The sequence below is a fragment of the Plectrocnemia conspersa genome, unplaced genomic scaffold, assembly GCF_051122295.1.
Source record: "Plectrocnemia conspersa isolate PC_06_02 unplaced genomic scaffold, ASM5112229v1 ptg000008l, whole genome shotgun sequence".
NCBI lineage: Eukaryota > Metazoa > Arthropoda > Insecta > Trichoptera > Polycentropodidae > Plectrocnemia > Plectrocnemia conspersa.
The window spans coordinates 18,465,840-18,483,224 of record NW_028277172.1 but is presented as its reverse complement, the minus strand read 5'-3'; the positions used below and the strand labels follow the sequence as shown (position 1 = coordinate 18,483,224).

At 29.7% G+C, this 17,385-nt stretch overlaps 2 protein-coding genes across 2 annotated transcripts; both read left to right on the top strand.

Moving 5' to 3' along the window:
• Window positions 1–1,019: 1,019 nt before the first annotated feature.
• Window positions 1,020–6,687, top strand: Gbeta5 (guanine nucleotide-binding protein subunit beta-5). Its single transcript, XM_088189603.1, has 9 exons — window positions 1,020–1,139; window positions 1,258–1,393; window positions 2,503–2,639; window positions 2,709–2,827; window positions 3,083–3,353; window positions 3,424–3,564; window positions 4,425–4,521; window positions 4,599–4,765; window positions 4,832–6,687. The coding sequence occupies exons 2-9, from the start codon at window positions 1,270–1,272 to the stop codon at window positions 4,841–4,843; spliced, it is 1,068 nt and encodes a 355-aa protein (XP_088045729.1). The 5' UTR covers window positions 1,020–1,139; window positions 1,258–1,269; the 3' UTR covers window positions 4,844–6,687.
• Window positions 6,688–8,860: 2,173 nt separating this feature from the next.
• On the top strand, window positions 8,861–15,497 carry Jabba (jabba). Its single transcript, XM_088189700.1, has 8 exons — window positions 8,861–9,048; window positions 11,127–11,197; window positions 11,262–11,409; window positions 11,472–11,629; window positions 13,266–13,511; window positions 13,588–13,713; window positions 13,784–14,159; window positions 14,251–15,497. Exons 2-8 carry the CDS (start codon window positions 11,144–11,146, stop codon window positions 14,793–14,795), a joined length of 1,653 nt encoding a protein of 550 aa, XP_088045826.1. The 5' UTR covers window positions 8,861–9,048; window positions 11,127–11,143; the 3' UTR covers window positions 14,796–15,497.
• The last annotated feature ends 1,888 nt before the right edge of the window (window positions 15,498–17,385 follow it).

Here is a 17,385-nt window from a genome sequence, read left to right as displayed (position 1 = left end):
GGCCGTAAAGCGAAATGTCATATAAGTTCCATTTCAACTATATTGAAAAATAGGAAAACACTAAAAAAATAACTAGGAAATGCATTTGCACTTTTTATTTCTTTTAATAATAAATCTACCATTATGTTGTAAAGACAAAACAAAAGTATGTTGCACGCTTCTAATCGGAGCCTGAAGAACAACGTGAAGAATCGCTTAATATAATAGTGCCACCAGACCTGTCATTGCCGTTGTGGAATAACTTTAAATTCGTTGTTTTGTCTTTATTTTTGTAGTTCTTTGTAGCAGATAATAGCTGTATTAATGATTCGCGAAATTTTAGCTCGGCATTTTTCGTTGCGCACATTTGAAGTAGAATATTTATTCCTTGTTCAGAATGAAAAGGTGCTATGGGCAAATCCTTTGCGATTAACTGTCGGCAAGCGTTTGGTTCTGGCTCTTCGTCAAATACTTAGACTGTTTCTATTTGGATCAATTCTTCGTTTAAAATGAGTTCTCTATTAGCATTTAGTAAATCAATTACATCATATTATTCTGTTGAATTCGTTTTGTAGAATTTCTGAAAGAGATCCAGATGTGCGTACAGGTACTGGTTGATCCAATTAGAGTTTTCTTTGTTGGCAGCACTGTAAATCAGATAGCTGCCAATAATCACGCGTGTTCAAAGTGACAAATGTTAGTTTGTAACAATATATTTACGAAATTGATCGCTTAACCACCGTTCAACGCGTTAAAATTGTTAAAAATTATTCTACGAAAACAATTACAATTCTCCATATCACAATGAAAAAAATATGAAATGGTTTTTATTTACTTTTTTTTTGTATTTTTTTAAGCTTTATATGATTTAATATTTTCTTAAATAGTTTTTACATTATAGCACTGTAGCACATATTTTTTTGTTGTTTATCTTTCAATAATTATTTTATTTGTTTAAATAAAGGTTTATCTTCCTTGTATTTTTAGTATTTTCAATTATAAATATTTATTGTAAATTCATGGTCGAAAACATTCGTTTCATAGCCAAAATTGTGTAGGACGGCTAGAAATGACATTCGGTCGAACGCTAGTATTGATTGTATTTTGGTGAGCGAAATTAAACAAAACTAGATAACAATTGCAATCGAAACGCCTAAAATGTAAGTATTCACGAAGTGAGAACTTTGTATTTTTTATATTATGCAAAAACAATGCATACATCACAAGCAGAGATAGATACCTTTAAGTTTAAGTTGTACATATAAATTTTAATTTTAGTAATAAATCGAGATGGCAGCCGATACGGCGGTAATCGTGAGCAATCCCACGGACACTGTAGAATCGTTGCTGAAAGAAGCCGAAGCTCTCAAACTGAAATTAGAAGACGAACGGTTAAAGCTCAATGATGTGACATGTAAGTAATTTTTTTTTGTAAAATTAATTAAAACAGTTGAATCGCAGATTTTTTTCTTGAAACGCGACAGGATTGATATATTATGAAATATATTTTTTTTTTTTAAAAAGGTCAAGCAATGCGTTTTTTAGTACTACGTATATAACATACTATTACTAAATTATCACGATTTTTGTAGTTAAATATTCATAACTTTATAACATTTCGCTTGCATAGATATTAAAAATAAGTTGAAAAAAATGAAGAAAATATTTACAAAATATCGGCATCAAATAATCTTTTAAATCTGATTTTGAAGGATATATGTTTTGTTTATTTTACAAAATATATATTAAAACTCAAAAGTACTTAAAAACCACCATTAACTACAGTGTTGACTGAGAAAACTGAATGTTACCGAAATTACCAAATAGAATAAAATCAAATTATGATAAATAATTTATTATTAAATACAGATATTCAAATTATGCTGATGCATGTGACATCTTGCAATAATTTCTAAGGCTTTAATTTATTTATAAGCTGTTCATGTTTCTATAGCTATAGCATCCATAGTACACCAGAAAAATTAAAAAATATACATTCAAAAACTACAACGAGAATGGCATACTTAAAGCCTGCTGACGTAAATCGATAACTTACAAAAGCCAGATTTTTAAATGCATTTGCATTACATAATACACTTTAAATAACAAATTACGAAGCACAGCTGCAACATACAAAAGCACCGAAAAAATCGCAATATTAAATGCTCCTATTTTACAAAGAAATTTCATTGTCCAATGTCACGCAATTAGAAATAAATTTGCAACTGCAATATGTTTACAAAGGAACTTCATTGATTCTCATTGTCCCTTTTATAGAGGTGCATTCTGCAACTCTCCTAGTACGTAAAAATATGCACTGTTGATCAATGCTTTACAGAATTTATTAGACGTTTTTATAAATAGGATTTTGTACAAAAAAATAAGCTTGAAAAAAATGTCGAGCCCACCCTGACATAGGAGTTCAAACGATTAAAATACGAAATAGATTTGATTATAGTTCTGTAAAAAAGAATCTTCAATAATAATTATGTCTTTAATTAATATTTTAATATGTATTTGAAGTGGCAACTGTCGCTGAACGGCTCGAGGTGATCAACTATATGAACATAAAGCCGAGGCGGGTGCTGAAAGGTCATCAGGCAAAAGTTCTCTGCTCGGATTGGTCGCCGGATAAAAGGCACATTGTTTCTTCATCGCAGGTATTATTTTAAATATTGATTATAATATAATTTTAAATTAACGGTGGGCTTATTTTTATGTTGTAATAGGACGGTAAAATGATTATATGGGACGCTTTCACTACAAATAAAGAGCATGCGGTTACAATGCCTACTACTTGGGTTATGGCTTGTGCTTATGCGCCTTCGGGAAATTTGGTGGCTTGTGGGTAAGTAGCTATAATAATTTTAAATTTGTATTCATAATAGTAAGAGGATACATCCACCTGTTTGACATGAGATAAATCACAAGTATCCTATTTAAATTATATATTTTCAGAAAAATATTATTTACTGCTCATTAAAAATGTATCTTAGTCTTTCTTCAATGATAATGTCAGATCAGGCGCTTCTCACTAAGTAGCAAAAGCTGATAAAAAGATTTTGGCTACCAAAGGGTTAATTAATTATGTATTTTTTTATAGTGGACTTGACAATAAAGTTACTGTTTATCCGCTCTCATTGGAAGAAGATGTAACGACCAAAAAACGCACAGTCGGCACGCACACTAGCTACATGTCCTGTTGCACGTTTCCCAATTCCGATCAACAAATATTAACTGGAAGCGGAGATTCTACTTGCGCGTTATGGGACGTTGAATCCGGTCAGCTGCTGCAAAGCTTTCACGCACACAGTGCAGATGTGATGGCTCTGGATCTTGCGCCTTCCGAGTCTGGAAACACATTCGTATCCGGAGTACAATTTATACTCAATCAAATTACTAAGGCAATGACTCTAAGATGCTTATATTTGTTTTTAATTGTAGAGTTGCGATAAGATGGTTTTGATATGGGACATGCGCACTGGTCAAGTAGTGCAATCGTTTGAGGGTCATCAGTCTGATGTGAATAGCGTAAAATTCCATCCAAGCGGAGATGCTGTTGCCACAGGATCTGATGATAGCACGGTATGTTTATTATTTTTTATATACAAGAATTCGGTTGTGATATTTCTTCCGGTAATTTAGTGTGCTTCGGTTGTTTGCTAGATACAATTTTATTTTAAAGAATCAGATAGTCAAATGAATTATTTAAAAGGACATCAACATTATTTTTTAGGTAGTATAATTCGAACCTCACACATGACACGATTCCTACTCCTATTGCTGCCATGCAACCTCAGACCATAATGCTTACATACGATTTTATTTTTTTATAAAATTTATTTATAAAAGACGGTTATTATTATTATTCATATTGTTAGGTATATATAAAAAATTCAATGATTTAAGATATGAAAAAAAATAGTTTATTTTTATACAAATAATTATTGAACATTGGTTAATATTAGTATTAAAAAAAATGTAATTTTACATATTATATTACATATTTAATTGTTCTAAGCCGTCGCTTTCCGATGCGCGCACTTTAAAATGAAACATTCTATGCTTAATTTTCTACTCTGTAAATCGTATCGCTTTGTATGAACGGTGTATATAATAATACATTTATATAAATGTTTTTTTTTCACACAAGTTGATCAAGCATACATTGACATAATTACAGAACAAAACTCAACTGTGTAAAAAAAATATTTTTTCATTTTTATGTCACCTAACTCACCAATAAACACAGTTATTCGACTTTTTAACCATCTGTCAAATAATATTGATTGGTTTTCATCCAGGTACTCGCAGTTGGTGTACGCATTATAATTAATTGCTAACCCATTATTGTTATTGTAAATATTGTTATATGTAAATTTAAATCCAATAAAAACACAGTTTTTCAGCATTTATAAAATATTACTATGTATGCATTTTTCTAGTGTCGATTGTTTGATTTGAGAGCTGATAAAGAAGTTGCAATGTATAGTAAAGAAAGCATTATATTTGGGGTCAACTCTGTTGATTTCTCTGTAAGCGGTGAGTATCGAAAGTCTAAATAACTTTAGTCGTCTATTAACATCTTTAGTCTTATAAATTGTTTTTAAATGTATTAGGACGCTTGTTGTTCGCCGGTTATAACGATTACACAGTCAACGTTTGGGATACGTTGAAATGTGCTAGGGTTTGTTTGTTGTACGGACATGAAAATAGAGTTTCGTGTCTTCAAGTGTCTCCTGACGGAACTGCACTTTCGACTGGAAGCTGGGATTATACGCTCAGGGTATGCAAATACAAATTTTCTAACAAGTTCTCAAAATAAAACGTCTTATGTATCAATTTTTTACAGGTGTGGGCTTAAACGAGTGAAAGAATATCTCAACAAAATTCTCAAATCTTGAGCACAAAATTTTAATATCTGTCTAGTCATTTAATGTAGTCAAAGTCAAGTTTTATTTGGTTTAAATTGCTCACAGAATCTCAAAAAAATGTTTTTTTTAAAGTTACCTCGAGTTTTAAATGTAATTAGTTTTAATGATGCTATTACGAGGCGGGACCTTAAAGTATTGAACGCCAACATTCCCGTTTGAATGATGAGAAGATCTACGATCTTTAGTGAATCTCGTTGAAAGTATCTTCGACTATCTTAATAGACTTATTGAATGTACTAGATCAAATTACTTAAACGTTATTTTAGTCGATATTTTAAGATATATGATTGTAAGTGTTCATTTTATTTAAGTCTCAAATTTTTTAACATATGCCATATTTGATTTTCGATGCCATTATAGAAAATTAAATACCAACTGAATGTTGTTTATTTTGAAAAGTATTATAAATGTTAAGTGTCGTTATCTAGTCAAATTATAAGCAATATTTACAACTGTAAACCAAAGCATTTGTGCGTGTATTAGAAATGATTGTGAGTCAAGTTGTTTATCGGTTGTATGGAAAGTTTGCGATTTTATATCGTGACTAGTAGAATATAGCATATTTTAAATGATTCTACGATTGTTTGAGAACTTAAAAATTGAATTTATATTATACTTTTAGATTTAGTTGAGGCAATAGGAAGTACAAATAAATTAGTTGTTTTCACTATACTTTGGACTGCGTTCTTAGGTTGGATAAGCATTCGTAATATTAATATAAGTAATATTCGTAAGCTATTATGTCCGAACAGTTCTAGAACTTTAATCAAACAGATTTTAATGTAAAATAAAATTGCAAGCTTTTCACGCAACAACTTTTTACAATATTTTAAAGACCGCATCAAAGACGATCATATTTTTAGTTTATATATACAATTATTATTATATATACTATTTTAAAACTTACATTTTTAATAGTGCATAAATCGTCCCATGAATGTTTTAAAGTTATACAATATTATATTTAATATTTATTTAGGCGACAAATATAATCAGAAAACCCCCAATTATATGTGTTGACGAGAACCTAAGAAAATATGCATTAATGATTATTAAAACTCACGAGATGTATTACATAACTTTTATGATGTTAAAATCAATCCTCAAAATTGATCTGGATATAATTTTATTTGGTGTTTCTGTTTTTGTGAGATATCTGAATTTAAAACATATTTTATTTTTAGGCTACCTTGAGTATGTGTTGAGAAAAGGAAATGATAGTGTTAATAAAAAATAATGTTTTTCCTTTCATTGATAATTGGGGCTTTGCTGTATTAATCTTAAATATTAATATGATAATTTTAATACATATACAATTCCATTTTTAGCACATCATTATAAATCTAATATTATATCACACGTTGGCTTGCTGTTAGTTTAATTTATATTTATAAACTTAACCGTAAGCCAAATTAAGTAACTTGTATTGAATTTATGTTATTTTTGTCATTACATGTTATAAATTTGCAAAATTTATATTATACTATATAAAATGTCAGAAAATATGAATTATTCGCAACATGATAATGATGTTATACATTATCGGAATAATTTTCACTTGTTATAGAGCACAATCGTAATACGATTGCCATTTTTATTATATATAATGAACTATTTATACGTTTATCGATCAAAAATGTTATTAACAATCAACACCATGTACACGCGTTACATTTTTAAATATTTGAACGTACTTATATACGTGTTTATAATAGTCGTAAGGTTGTACTTAGTTGTTTGAATCAGATAATTAATACATGACCTAAGGCACTAATTTGCGTTTTAATTTAATCACAAGCTTATATATATAAATGGATTTTTGTAATCTATAACTATATTTATTGTCAATTTTCCCTTGCAACATGACGGACGTTATTCCAATGCGTTACAACTGGATAAACGCTAAGTAAGTAGTGAGACACCAGACTGAAAATTAGTGGCATCTATAGATTAATTATTTATTATTTTAATAACTTATTTAGCTAATATAGATAATTGTTTATACACTAAACAAATGTAATCAAAACATACATATAAAATATAATATATACATGAACCAAATTTAAAAAATGACTAATATTATAATTTATTTCTAAATGCACAAAAGAGTTTTTATATTCCATTGAGAAAACCCACTACATTTTTAGTTTTGCGGATTGTCCTATGAATATTATTATACAAATTCACATCTCCGTACAATATTACCCTGACTTTACTCTTTTTCTTGTACTAATCTATCTTTAAATTATCTATTTCTAGTATTAAATCTATGTATATCTTTATTTCTTATTAAAATACTCTGATAATATATTATTTTCTAACTTATATATGTAAATGCTGATACATTAATATTTAATATTTATTAAATATCCAGCCATTCTAATCTTTCAATCATACTTAAATCTTTTTTTTTAAACTACTCTCATTGCTCTATTTTGTAATTTTTGGTACATTGTTTTTTAATTTATTAAACATATATAATATTGCTGCACCATAAATGAAGATTTTTTTTATTTATACTAACTTACAGTAGACCCCTTAATAACACAGTAAATTGGGGACGTGCTATTTGGGTGCGTGTAGTTGGGGGACTAGAAAATACTCATACAATTTTTTGCAATAGGCGCGTGTGATGAGATGTCCTCCCTTTGGCTCGCTCACATATAAAATAATGGGCATCCAAATAGCGCGTTCCCAATTTACCGTGTTATTATTTTTATTGTATTTCTCATACTAGATAATATACATATTTTTCTACTAATTTTTGATTATGTAATTACAATGTTCCTTTAAATTATTTTTTTTATTTACAATTACTCCTAAATATTTTATATTACCAACTATCTCTATAATAGAGTTATATATTACTATCTAAGATATCTTTATATTTAATGAACATACTTTTAGTTTAAGCACTTTACTTTTTAACCATCTTTCTATTATACTTAATTCATTCTTTAAGTTATCACTAGTCTTTAACATTATCATATATGCAATAAATAATCATCTCAGTAATATCATTAATATATATTATAGACAACAATGGTCCTAACTTGGACCCCTGCGGTACACCTTGAAATATTATGTAACTTTTTTCATATTTTTTCAATAATTATCATTCACGATATATCGTTGCTTAGCATTCAAAAGGTTTCTATGATGAATCTAGTTCACGATATAATCATGGACAAACATATAAACATACATTTAAAAAAAATATTTTTAGTGACTATTTTAGTTGCTTAAACACAAAGATTATTTTTATGTTTTTCGTTTTCGGAACGAAATCGAACTTTTTTGCAATAAATTAAATGGTCAGAATTAAAAAAAAATATATAGGACGATCATGCGAATTAAAAATATGCTATAACATTTATATAAAAAAGCATTAATTTTTTTTTTAGAAATATCTAATAAAATAAATCGCTCTTACCAAAACTATTAAGACAGGTTTGGTGCGAGCGAGCGTTTGTTAGAACATTGAACACTCCATGAATAGCTCTCAACGAATCTATTTAATTGTATGTAGGACGCGAAGGTATTTAAAGCAACGAACGAAGCAGGAATAACGACAGAGCGGCAGTGGAGAGCACGTTAGCTTGTTATTTATTGACACTTTTATTCTAACCGATATAATGTGACAGTTTAATATAAATTCTGACCTGAAAACTACGAGCGCTTTTTTAAGTTCTATGGTAGTTCGAAGACCTTAAAATGAAGCTTATCACTGCATCGATTGAATGGTACGAAATCGAGTTTATTATGTTTTTTGTAATATAAAGAGTTCGTAAGAGACTCTGTTTGTACTTTAAGCAATTAAAATTTTAATTTAGTATAAATATTGGTTTCTTAAAAAAACTTTTATATAAATGTACTCAATTTTATTGAAGTAGTGTTTGTAGTCTCAAGCTTTAAATTGTTGGCTATCACCGCAAATTATTGTCGTTACTCGTCGGTAGAAAATAATGCGATCAGTCGACTATCTCGCGTTCTAGCAATTGGTCGCGTTTTCTCCATACGAATAATTTTTTTTATCTCGTTTCAATTATAGACAACTAATCAGTATTTCTTGCACTTCGAAGTCATCAAAAGTGTGCAGCAGATTGGGGTTTGACGACTACAATCAATCGTTCAGGTAACTAAAATATAGAATAACTTAAGATAATTAAATTTCAGATGGAATAATGTATAAAAAATTGACTAATTGTTGCAATTTTCTATTAAAAACTATTGTTGTAAAATACACACTTGTTGATGTCTGTAGTTCTCATCTGAAGTTTTTTTTTAATATTTGATCCCATTTTTACCATATCGTTGGTTTACATAGTTTGTTATTTTTTAAAGTAACTGAAATTTATATTCGTTGCATAACGATATTCTCCTAGGCATTTAAGTTCATCGAACTTTATGTGAGAAAGCCGATGTAGATAATGTAACCTCATACCAATACCAGAAATGAGGTTCAAAGATCCAAAACGCAACCAACTTGATTAAGAGTTCATAGTTCGCTTCTTAATCGTATTTTATGCACAATTATCGCGACAATTAAAAATTCTTTTGTACTTAATTATTATATTAATATTTTAATTCTGTAACATAATCGAACTGGGGTTTTAAATACATAATCGGTTTATGGCGTGTATGGAGATTTAATAGATAAGTAGCTAACTACAAGGAAGCACTACAAATTTTACGGAACATTATCGGGTAGAATAATATTTTTACAATAATATATTGCAACAAATAAATATAAACATGTTTTTACAAATTCTTAATTTAAAGTAATTTTATATTATTTCAAAAACCCGATTTCTTTGAAATCATTCAAAAATCTTAGATACTCTTTTGTTAGGATTGATTCATAAAATGTGTGAATTCATAATAAAAAAAAATCGTTCACGCGGCGAAAATTTTCAAAGGAGCGGTGGATAAAAGGCGTTGATGTAAAAGCAATATTTCACGAGAAAAAAGTCTTTTAATATTGCTATAATATTATATATATTTTAAATACAAGATCATTCAAAATAAATATTGGTTAATAAGTCTGATTTAAAAGTTAGAAACATTGTCATACAAATCAAAATCTTATACTTAGTAAAAATTAAATAAAATAATTAGGAAATAACCTGCACATTGAGTCTCAAAAAGAGGGCTTGATGTAATAGTATTAAAAAATCGATAGATATCGGGTGTAAGATTTTAGGCAGCCAACCATAATGTTTAGGATTTTCGGCCCATTAGCAGCAACGACCCTTACCTTCGATACGGTGTGTTGACTGGGGCACAACTTCCTACCTGGGATGTCGCGAGTGACATCCAGGATTAAAACAAAGTCATCACATATTGATTGGATTGCTAAAAATACTAACGCTGAAAATAGGACACGTCCGTTTATTCTCTACGTATGAGAAACCTTATTTCATTAACTCGTACTAAAATATCGATATAACCAAAAATATATAATCTTAGGGTTGCCAGAGTATCTCTTTAAAATAATCATGTTATTAAAATGTTACATTTTGTTCCCTATTACAAATATCTAAAATCAAGCTGACAACTTTTCTACCTCTTAATTGGATACCTGTCAATAATTTCTCGGTATGGATGTTCTTCAATGACTGATTTATAAATATTTAATTACTAATAATTATTGGATAGGTTGTACTTTTGGCAATCCTATATACAGTATTAAATTTAAGCCCATTTATGAACATAGGAAATAATTGCCTGCATATGGCTTGCACTGCCATAATAAAATTATAAAAAACAAACAATGGCCTATCAAAATGATTGACCTATACGAAAATAAGTTCGTACTTTGACGATAACATTGAAAGTTTATTGCTTGTGTGATAATATATTTTTTTATTTATATATTCAATAAAAAATAAGCACACTCTTTCAACAAAAAATCCCAAAGAAAATTTACATGTTTTACAAAAAAATATGTGGCGATTTTTAAATTAAGTAAACCCGATTTTTTGCTCTTTGACACATATTAAGACTTAATACGTAAATAAATTAATTGAACACATACTCAACGTATGATTTATTAGCCTGGTGATAATACCAACGGAGTACAAATTACAAAGTTTACTTGGCTAGACGAAGGGCTAGACGTTTGCCCTCATTCGTCATATTTCAAAGAATTGGACGAGATAACAAAATTCTCATAATAATATAAATATTATTTTAATATATTTATTATTACAGATTTTTATGTTTCGATCATGACTACTTCACAGCAGGAACAAGAACAAGATAATTATCTTGTATTGCTGGCGGTAAGTTATTCTTTATTATTTTCCAAATATTTTTTATTCTATTTATATGTGTTCTGAATTTTAGTATGATACGCTCGCCTTAACGAAAATAGCCATATCTGAAGTATTCGAATCAATCGCAAGTAATGCAATAGGTCAAGCATTTTTAAAAATCATAGACAGAGTCTTCTGGACAGCTGAAAAAACAGCACAATGGGCTTTGCCTGATAAAAGTACGTTATAATTTTGATATACATAATTTATTAGTTATCATATTCTCCACTATTATTAATAGATCAAAAATGTGATAATCAAATTGTGACCGCTGAACTAGTAAGACCTTTGCCATGGATACTATTTATACCTCTGCTAATATCCATGAGACTATTTCGTGAAGGAATGTCAATCGTTGCATTTATTTTTGGGAAAGCACCGGTAAAACCATCGAAAATTGTAAGTTTAAACTCATTTATTTTATATCTAAGAGTATGCAATTGGTTTTTGATCCCATTTATCAATGGTGGTGTGAATAAATTAACAAGTCAAAGATATCAAGGTTGATCAGTTTGTGCAAAACACATTTTTTGTATAGTTTATATTTATTTTATTAAACAATATTTTGGATGATACACAGTAAGTTATAAAATATATCATCCATAGTGACAACTGTTCAAAAACTAATCAGTAATTTTTCGCACACCGAAACAAAGTTGTTAGACATATCGAGATAATTATTTATTTACAGTATATATAATATATTTCCTCCATCTCAAATTGTCAACTTATTCACGTCCATCATGGATATTAACTTTATAAAAAGAGTATGAATTTTGAAATTTATTACTATATAAACACTTTGATTCCATGTAATAAAGATTTTACAGAAATATGTGGTCTGGAAATACCCTTTCATATTTGTACTTGCATGGTTTGCATATCAAATTTCATCTCACATAGTTTGCATATAGAATTGTATCTTACATAGTTTGTATATCAAATTTGAACATTTAAACTGAAAAAATCATACTAAATTGAGCGTCCAGTACCCGCATGCCCGCTAGCTGTGGTACCTCGCAACAGTGTAAGTCTTATTATGTATACCAAAATATGGTTCGGAGATTATTGCCCAAACGAAAATTGCGCACAGTGAAAATTCCTGTCAAAGATGATTAATTTACACAGATATGAATGTTTAAGATTATTTTTTTTATATATTTATGTATACGTAAATATATGTATATTTTTATAAATTTTTACATTGTAACTTGACAGGCGTAAGCTCAATGCGTTACAACAGGGTAAATCTGTACAAACTGAGTAAGTCTAATAATAGCGCACTTATTTTAAATAAAAATTCGAGTACCACTGCCGGGGCTCGAACCCATAACCTCAGAGTAATTAGTCGTCTCTCGTTACCGAGCGTTCCCACTGCGACGGCGCCAACACCATTTTATTGCTTTTGACGTGGATTTTTGACTTCTGAGAAATGATAATTGTTTTTACGCCCTCTTATTGACCAACATTCAGTTTGAATATACTTTGACCAATGCTCTTATATCAGAAGGATAGTTATCATATTTTTAAAACATAGTGTAATATCGAATTGCAGACAAACTAGAGAATTTCTGGCCCTTCCCTAAATTACGTCCCTGGAGGTAGTGTGATGTACAGGAACATATCGCATAAATAAAATATGAATAATATGGCACTGGTAGACATTCTTATCGTCTTTCGTTCATGTAATCTAATTGCAGTGTGAGCAAAAGCTTGCACCAACATCTAGTCTGAAAAATTTCGATTAGACAATGCAATTCACAATAAACCTTATTTTAGTCATCAACAAATGCTGCTAAAATTTGAGTATCGTCCACTTAATTTTGTAGTAGTTAAGAAAGGCATTTTCAAGAAGATGAAATCAGGAAGACAAAAATTTAACACGACGTTTGTTCAAACTTTGACGGCACTCTGTCACAATATTTTTTAGACTTAACATATTTAGTTAACTATAGGTCATATTAAAAATTATATCTGCTTACATTTATCCCCACTCCAATACAATTTTAATAAAAAAATTATTTATTTATTCAAGGTTCGCTTCCTACAAAGTACCAGACGCTCTCTAAGAGTGATTAAATATCAAGGATTAAGAAACATGCGTTCGAAGACCAACAAGCAATCCTGGATGATTGCTCGATTCATTCCGGAAAAAATAAAGATGCTATTCCTTTGGGGCGTTGATAAATTACACCAAGTGTTAATTTTCCATGGTGTCAAATATAAGAATGTGAACGATGCAATGAATGTTGTTCGTGTCCGTAGGAAGAATACCATTGCTGTCAGTAAACTATTTTATAATAAATAAATACTATACTTATATATGTATCTACAAATTCTCATTTCGTTATTTATAGCTTGAGCATGCCAAGAAACGGCGTCGTGATCATTCCATTGAAAATCCAGATAGATCTAACGTGTTGAATGCTCTATTATCCGATACTGAAATACTACACAATAGTGATAGTGATACAGACTTTTCTGTAATACTTATATGATAATGTTACAAATAAAACATTTTATAATGCATACTAAACTATTAAATGCTTTCAGCTCAAGAATATTTCACAAGTCAGTGACACTTCAAAGACTTCGTCGGATGAAGACGAGCTTGAAAAACCGAACCAACTGCAAGTTAATCAAAATGGACCTGAACATAACGAGGAACATCTTATTGAACACACCGCTGAAATACATTATACAGACACTGAAGAAAATGTACATGTTCTTCCTGCACCGAACCATGAAGTAAATCAACCAAACACATCTAGCGTGCTTCCGAACACAACCCATCACAAAGTTCTATATTCGCCGGCGTCTTCAAAGGAAGAATTGCTGTTAAACGGTAACGTGTATAAGGCGACAGTTCCTGAAAAAGTCAATGAAAATTTCCTCTTGAGTGAAATTATAAATCATAGTCCATCTAAGAGTAAGTACAGCATTGTGTGTATCATTACTTAAGTTAAGTTGTTACAAAAGTTGTATATATACATACATGTCTTATGATTGTGCCTTTTCAGGTGTTAACTCTGATAGAAATACAAGAACAGGCAATGGTGATGAGAGCCAACCATTGCAAGATGCTGGAAAGGATATCGGTAAACCTACGACAAATACAGATAAAACTGCAGTTCCACCTACGCCAGAAATCAAAGCAAATCAACCGGTAGCCGATATAACTAATATAATAACAGGCATAACGAATCTTGCAAGTGATGAAAACAAATCTCCTTCAAAGTTTCCTGCAACCGTTGAAAATAAACCTATACAAAACAACGGCACACCTCCAAAGAATCCATTGGGTGTCGATAATAATATTACCCCACAAAAGAATCCGACTACCATTGATAACAAATCTCTTATGAATAACACACCTCCAAAGAATTTGCCTGATGTTGATATTAATAATTTAACAAACGTAAGCGAATCTTTCACTTCTCCTAAAATCACAGTTTCGCCGTTGAAAGTCAACATTTTTGGAGAAGATAAAATTTCACCAGTTCACCATAATAGACCGTTAATAAATCTTATCAACCATATAAAAGATCACAATGGCGAATCTTAAAAGTAACCATTCAATCATGCGATTGCTTTTATTACACATAATATGTTTATTGTTTATGTTTATTATATATTAGGTTATGGTTGTGTGTATGATTGATTTTATTATTAACAATTTTATTAATTCTGAATAATATATAATTTATTAGTAGATAATTACTGTTTCACTTTTTTATATTGTATTAACTAGGTTATACTTTTTTCACATATAATAATGTTACATATGTATATATATAACACCGATAATATAAGACTGATTTGTATATTGCTCAATGTATTGAAATTATGGTTATATGCAAGATATATGAATATTGCCAACTTTGCCGTTGTGTATAGTGTGTATTTTTGGGTTAGTCTAATGGACATGAATTTCTTATTCAAAAGAAACGTTTTAATACAATAAATTGACCATTTTCATTGAATTGAATTGCACGAAATCAAAATTATGTATGATTTTATTAAAAGCAAATAACCATGTCATTTTTACTGTAGTAGTTCATCAAAATGCTTTTATTATTAATTTGGTATTTATTTATTATCGATTATATTATAGCATATTGTTTTAATGAATTGTTGTTTTAAAAGAATAATCAAAACGGAGTGTACATGTATAGTGGAGCAATGTTATAATAAAATTAATAAATTGTGATAGTCAATAATTAATGTATGATCATATCCAAATGAATAATATAAATTAAAAATGGAATTATTTATTTTATTTAAAATGTAAAAAATCTTGGAGCCGTGGTGAGAGGCATTGCTTATAAGTTGAAGGTTCTTGTTTCGAATCCCATGTGGAACCGTAATTTTTAATTTTTTGTGTGATAGATCAGAATTAATGATTATTATTAATTATAATCCAATAGATCACTTATCTATTGTGTTGTGTATTATTTATTACTTATGTATTGTGGTGGTTTATTAAAAACGAACAAGGTTGTAACTATTGAGGTTTCAAGAATGACATTAAAAAATATGCAAACTACTTTGGGGACCGATTTATTCGGTTAGCCACTAACTAGGTGTCACACTGGCAACACTGTCTGAAGTAGTGGCGGCGAGAGCAACACTTAACTTAGCTTAAAATAATAATGGCGAGAAAATGTGGTGACACAATCATTCAGTTTCAGTCCACTGACCAGTAAGACATACGACAACTTGAAAATAATTTTCTAGGAGAGCTTGAGAATTTACCATAATTACTTATCAATTGGTTAGTTCATAAATTCAGTGATAGTTTTTAGAACTTGTCAGACAAAAAGAATGCCAAATTTTACATTTTTTTCTTACGTTTTCAATCTTCAATTGTGTATACATATGTATGCACATGTTCTGAGTAAACTTGTTTAAACAATGTGTGTTGTTTTATTTAAATTTTAAATATTCGATTAAGCAACAATAATTTATTAATTTTGTATGTTGTGACAAATTTTTATTCTCATTGACGCCCTACCTATTTAATATACATACAAAATATATTGACCACCTCTGACTTATACGAGTATTGTTATGTAACTAATTAAATATTCAAGAAATAATAACATAAGATAATCTAGAAAAAACGAGACAGTAGTCTAGCAATATAAAGTTGTCAAATTCAGACTGATGTTGTATGAAGTTGAAGTGTTTATTAGGTATTAACCTCTGCTGTTATTTCAAATTCGCCATTGCTGTATTAGACCGGATGATAGGAAGAATGAGAGAGAGGTTACTCAAATGCTTCCTTACTCTTCATAAAAGACAATACAAAATATACATATAATTAAATTATTATATAGTGATAAACCGAAACGATATATTTTCGAGCGTCCGTCAATAATCAAATATCAGTATGTTTATGTTTGTAAATTTTGCTAATTAAATTAAATTATTAATATATTTTTTAATCATTAATATATCAGTTTTTATAGCTTTATTGAAGTGCGAATTTCCTGTGGCATATTGTACAATATAATTGTGATTATAATGCGATGGTTAAGACACAAAATAAATTTATATATTTTCTGGACTCTACAAAATGATTTTTCTTAATAGATTCTGCTAAATCTTCGTCGACAAGATTTAAAGCATGATTTTCAAACATAGAACGTATCTACAAATGTTAAAAATAAAAATGCTTGGTCATGATGGCAACGCGACATAGGTCAGGGTTGCGATCTTGTAGCGTATGCCGATGACCTTATTTTGCTGTTATTTGCAGATAATAAGAGAGAGATCGAGTTTAAGGCAAAAGAACCACCAAAACCCACTAGCTTTTTGTGAATGGTAATAGGATAGAGTTCATACAAACAAGAATTTTGACTTTTGCGTGCACATACGCCACGCCAAGGAAAGGGCCTGAGAAGCTATATGCAGGTTGGTGCGACTCGGCGATAAGCATCAGGATTTGTGTTTTGGAGCTCAGCGAATGATACATGGGGCTATGTTTCCACTGACACATTAGGCGGAGAGAACGCCCCAAAATTAGCTTCTGTCGTCACTGACAGTCCCTCTTAAATTCATCATATCTGTGTATAATATGGCATGAGTGAAGTAAATTGATCTTATAGCGCAGTGAACTTCCATCTTCGTAGTGGTCGCTCAATTTTTATGTC

Bases quoted from the DNA above. Each gene is read 5' to 3' on its own strand.
- Gbeta5 (XM_088189603.1), top strand. From the start codon at position 1,270: ATGGCAGCCGATACGGCGGTAATCGTGAGCAATCCCACGGACACTGTA. The intron at 1,394-2,502 runs GTAAGTAATTTT...ATGTATTTGAAG, and splicing joins AAAGCTCAATGATGTGACAT to TGGCAACTGTCGCTGAACGG. The intron at 3,565-4,424 runs GTATGTTTATTA...GCATTTTTCTAG, and splicing joins CAGGATCTGATGATAGCACG to TGTCGATTGTTTGATTTGAG.
- Jabba (XM_088189700.1), top strand. From the start codon at position 11,144: ATGACTACTTCACAGCAGGAACAAGAACAAGATAATTATCTTGTATTG. The intron at 11,198-11,261 runs GTAAGTTATTCT...TCTGAATTTTAG, and splicing joins ATTATCTTGTATTGCTGGCG to TATGATACGCTCGCCTTAAC. The intron at 13,512-13,587 runs GTCAGTAAACTA...CGTTATTTATAG, and splicing joins GTAGGAAGAATACCATTGCT to CTTGAGCATGCCAAGAAACG.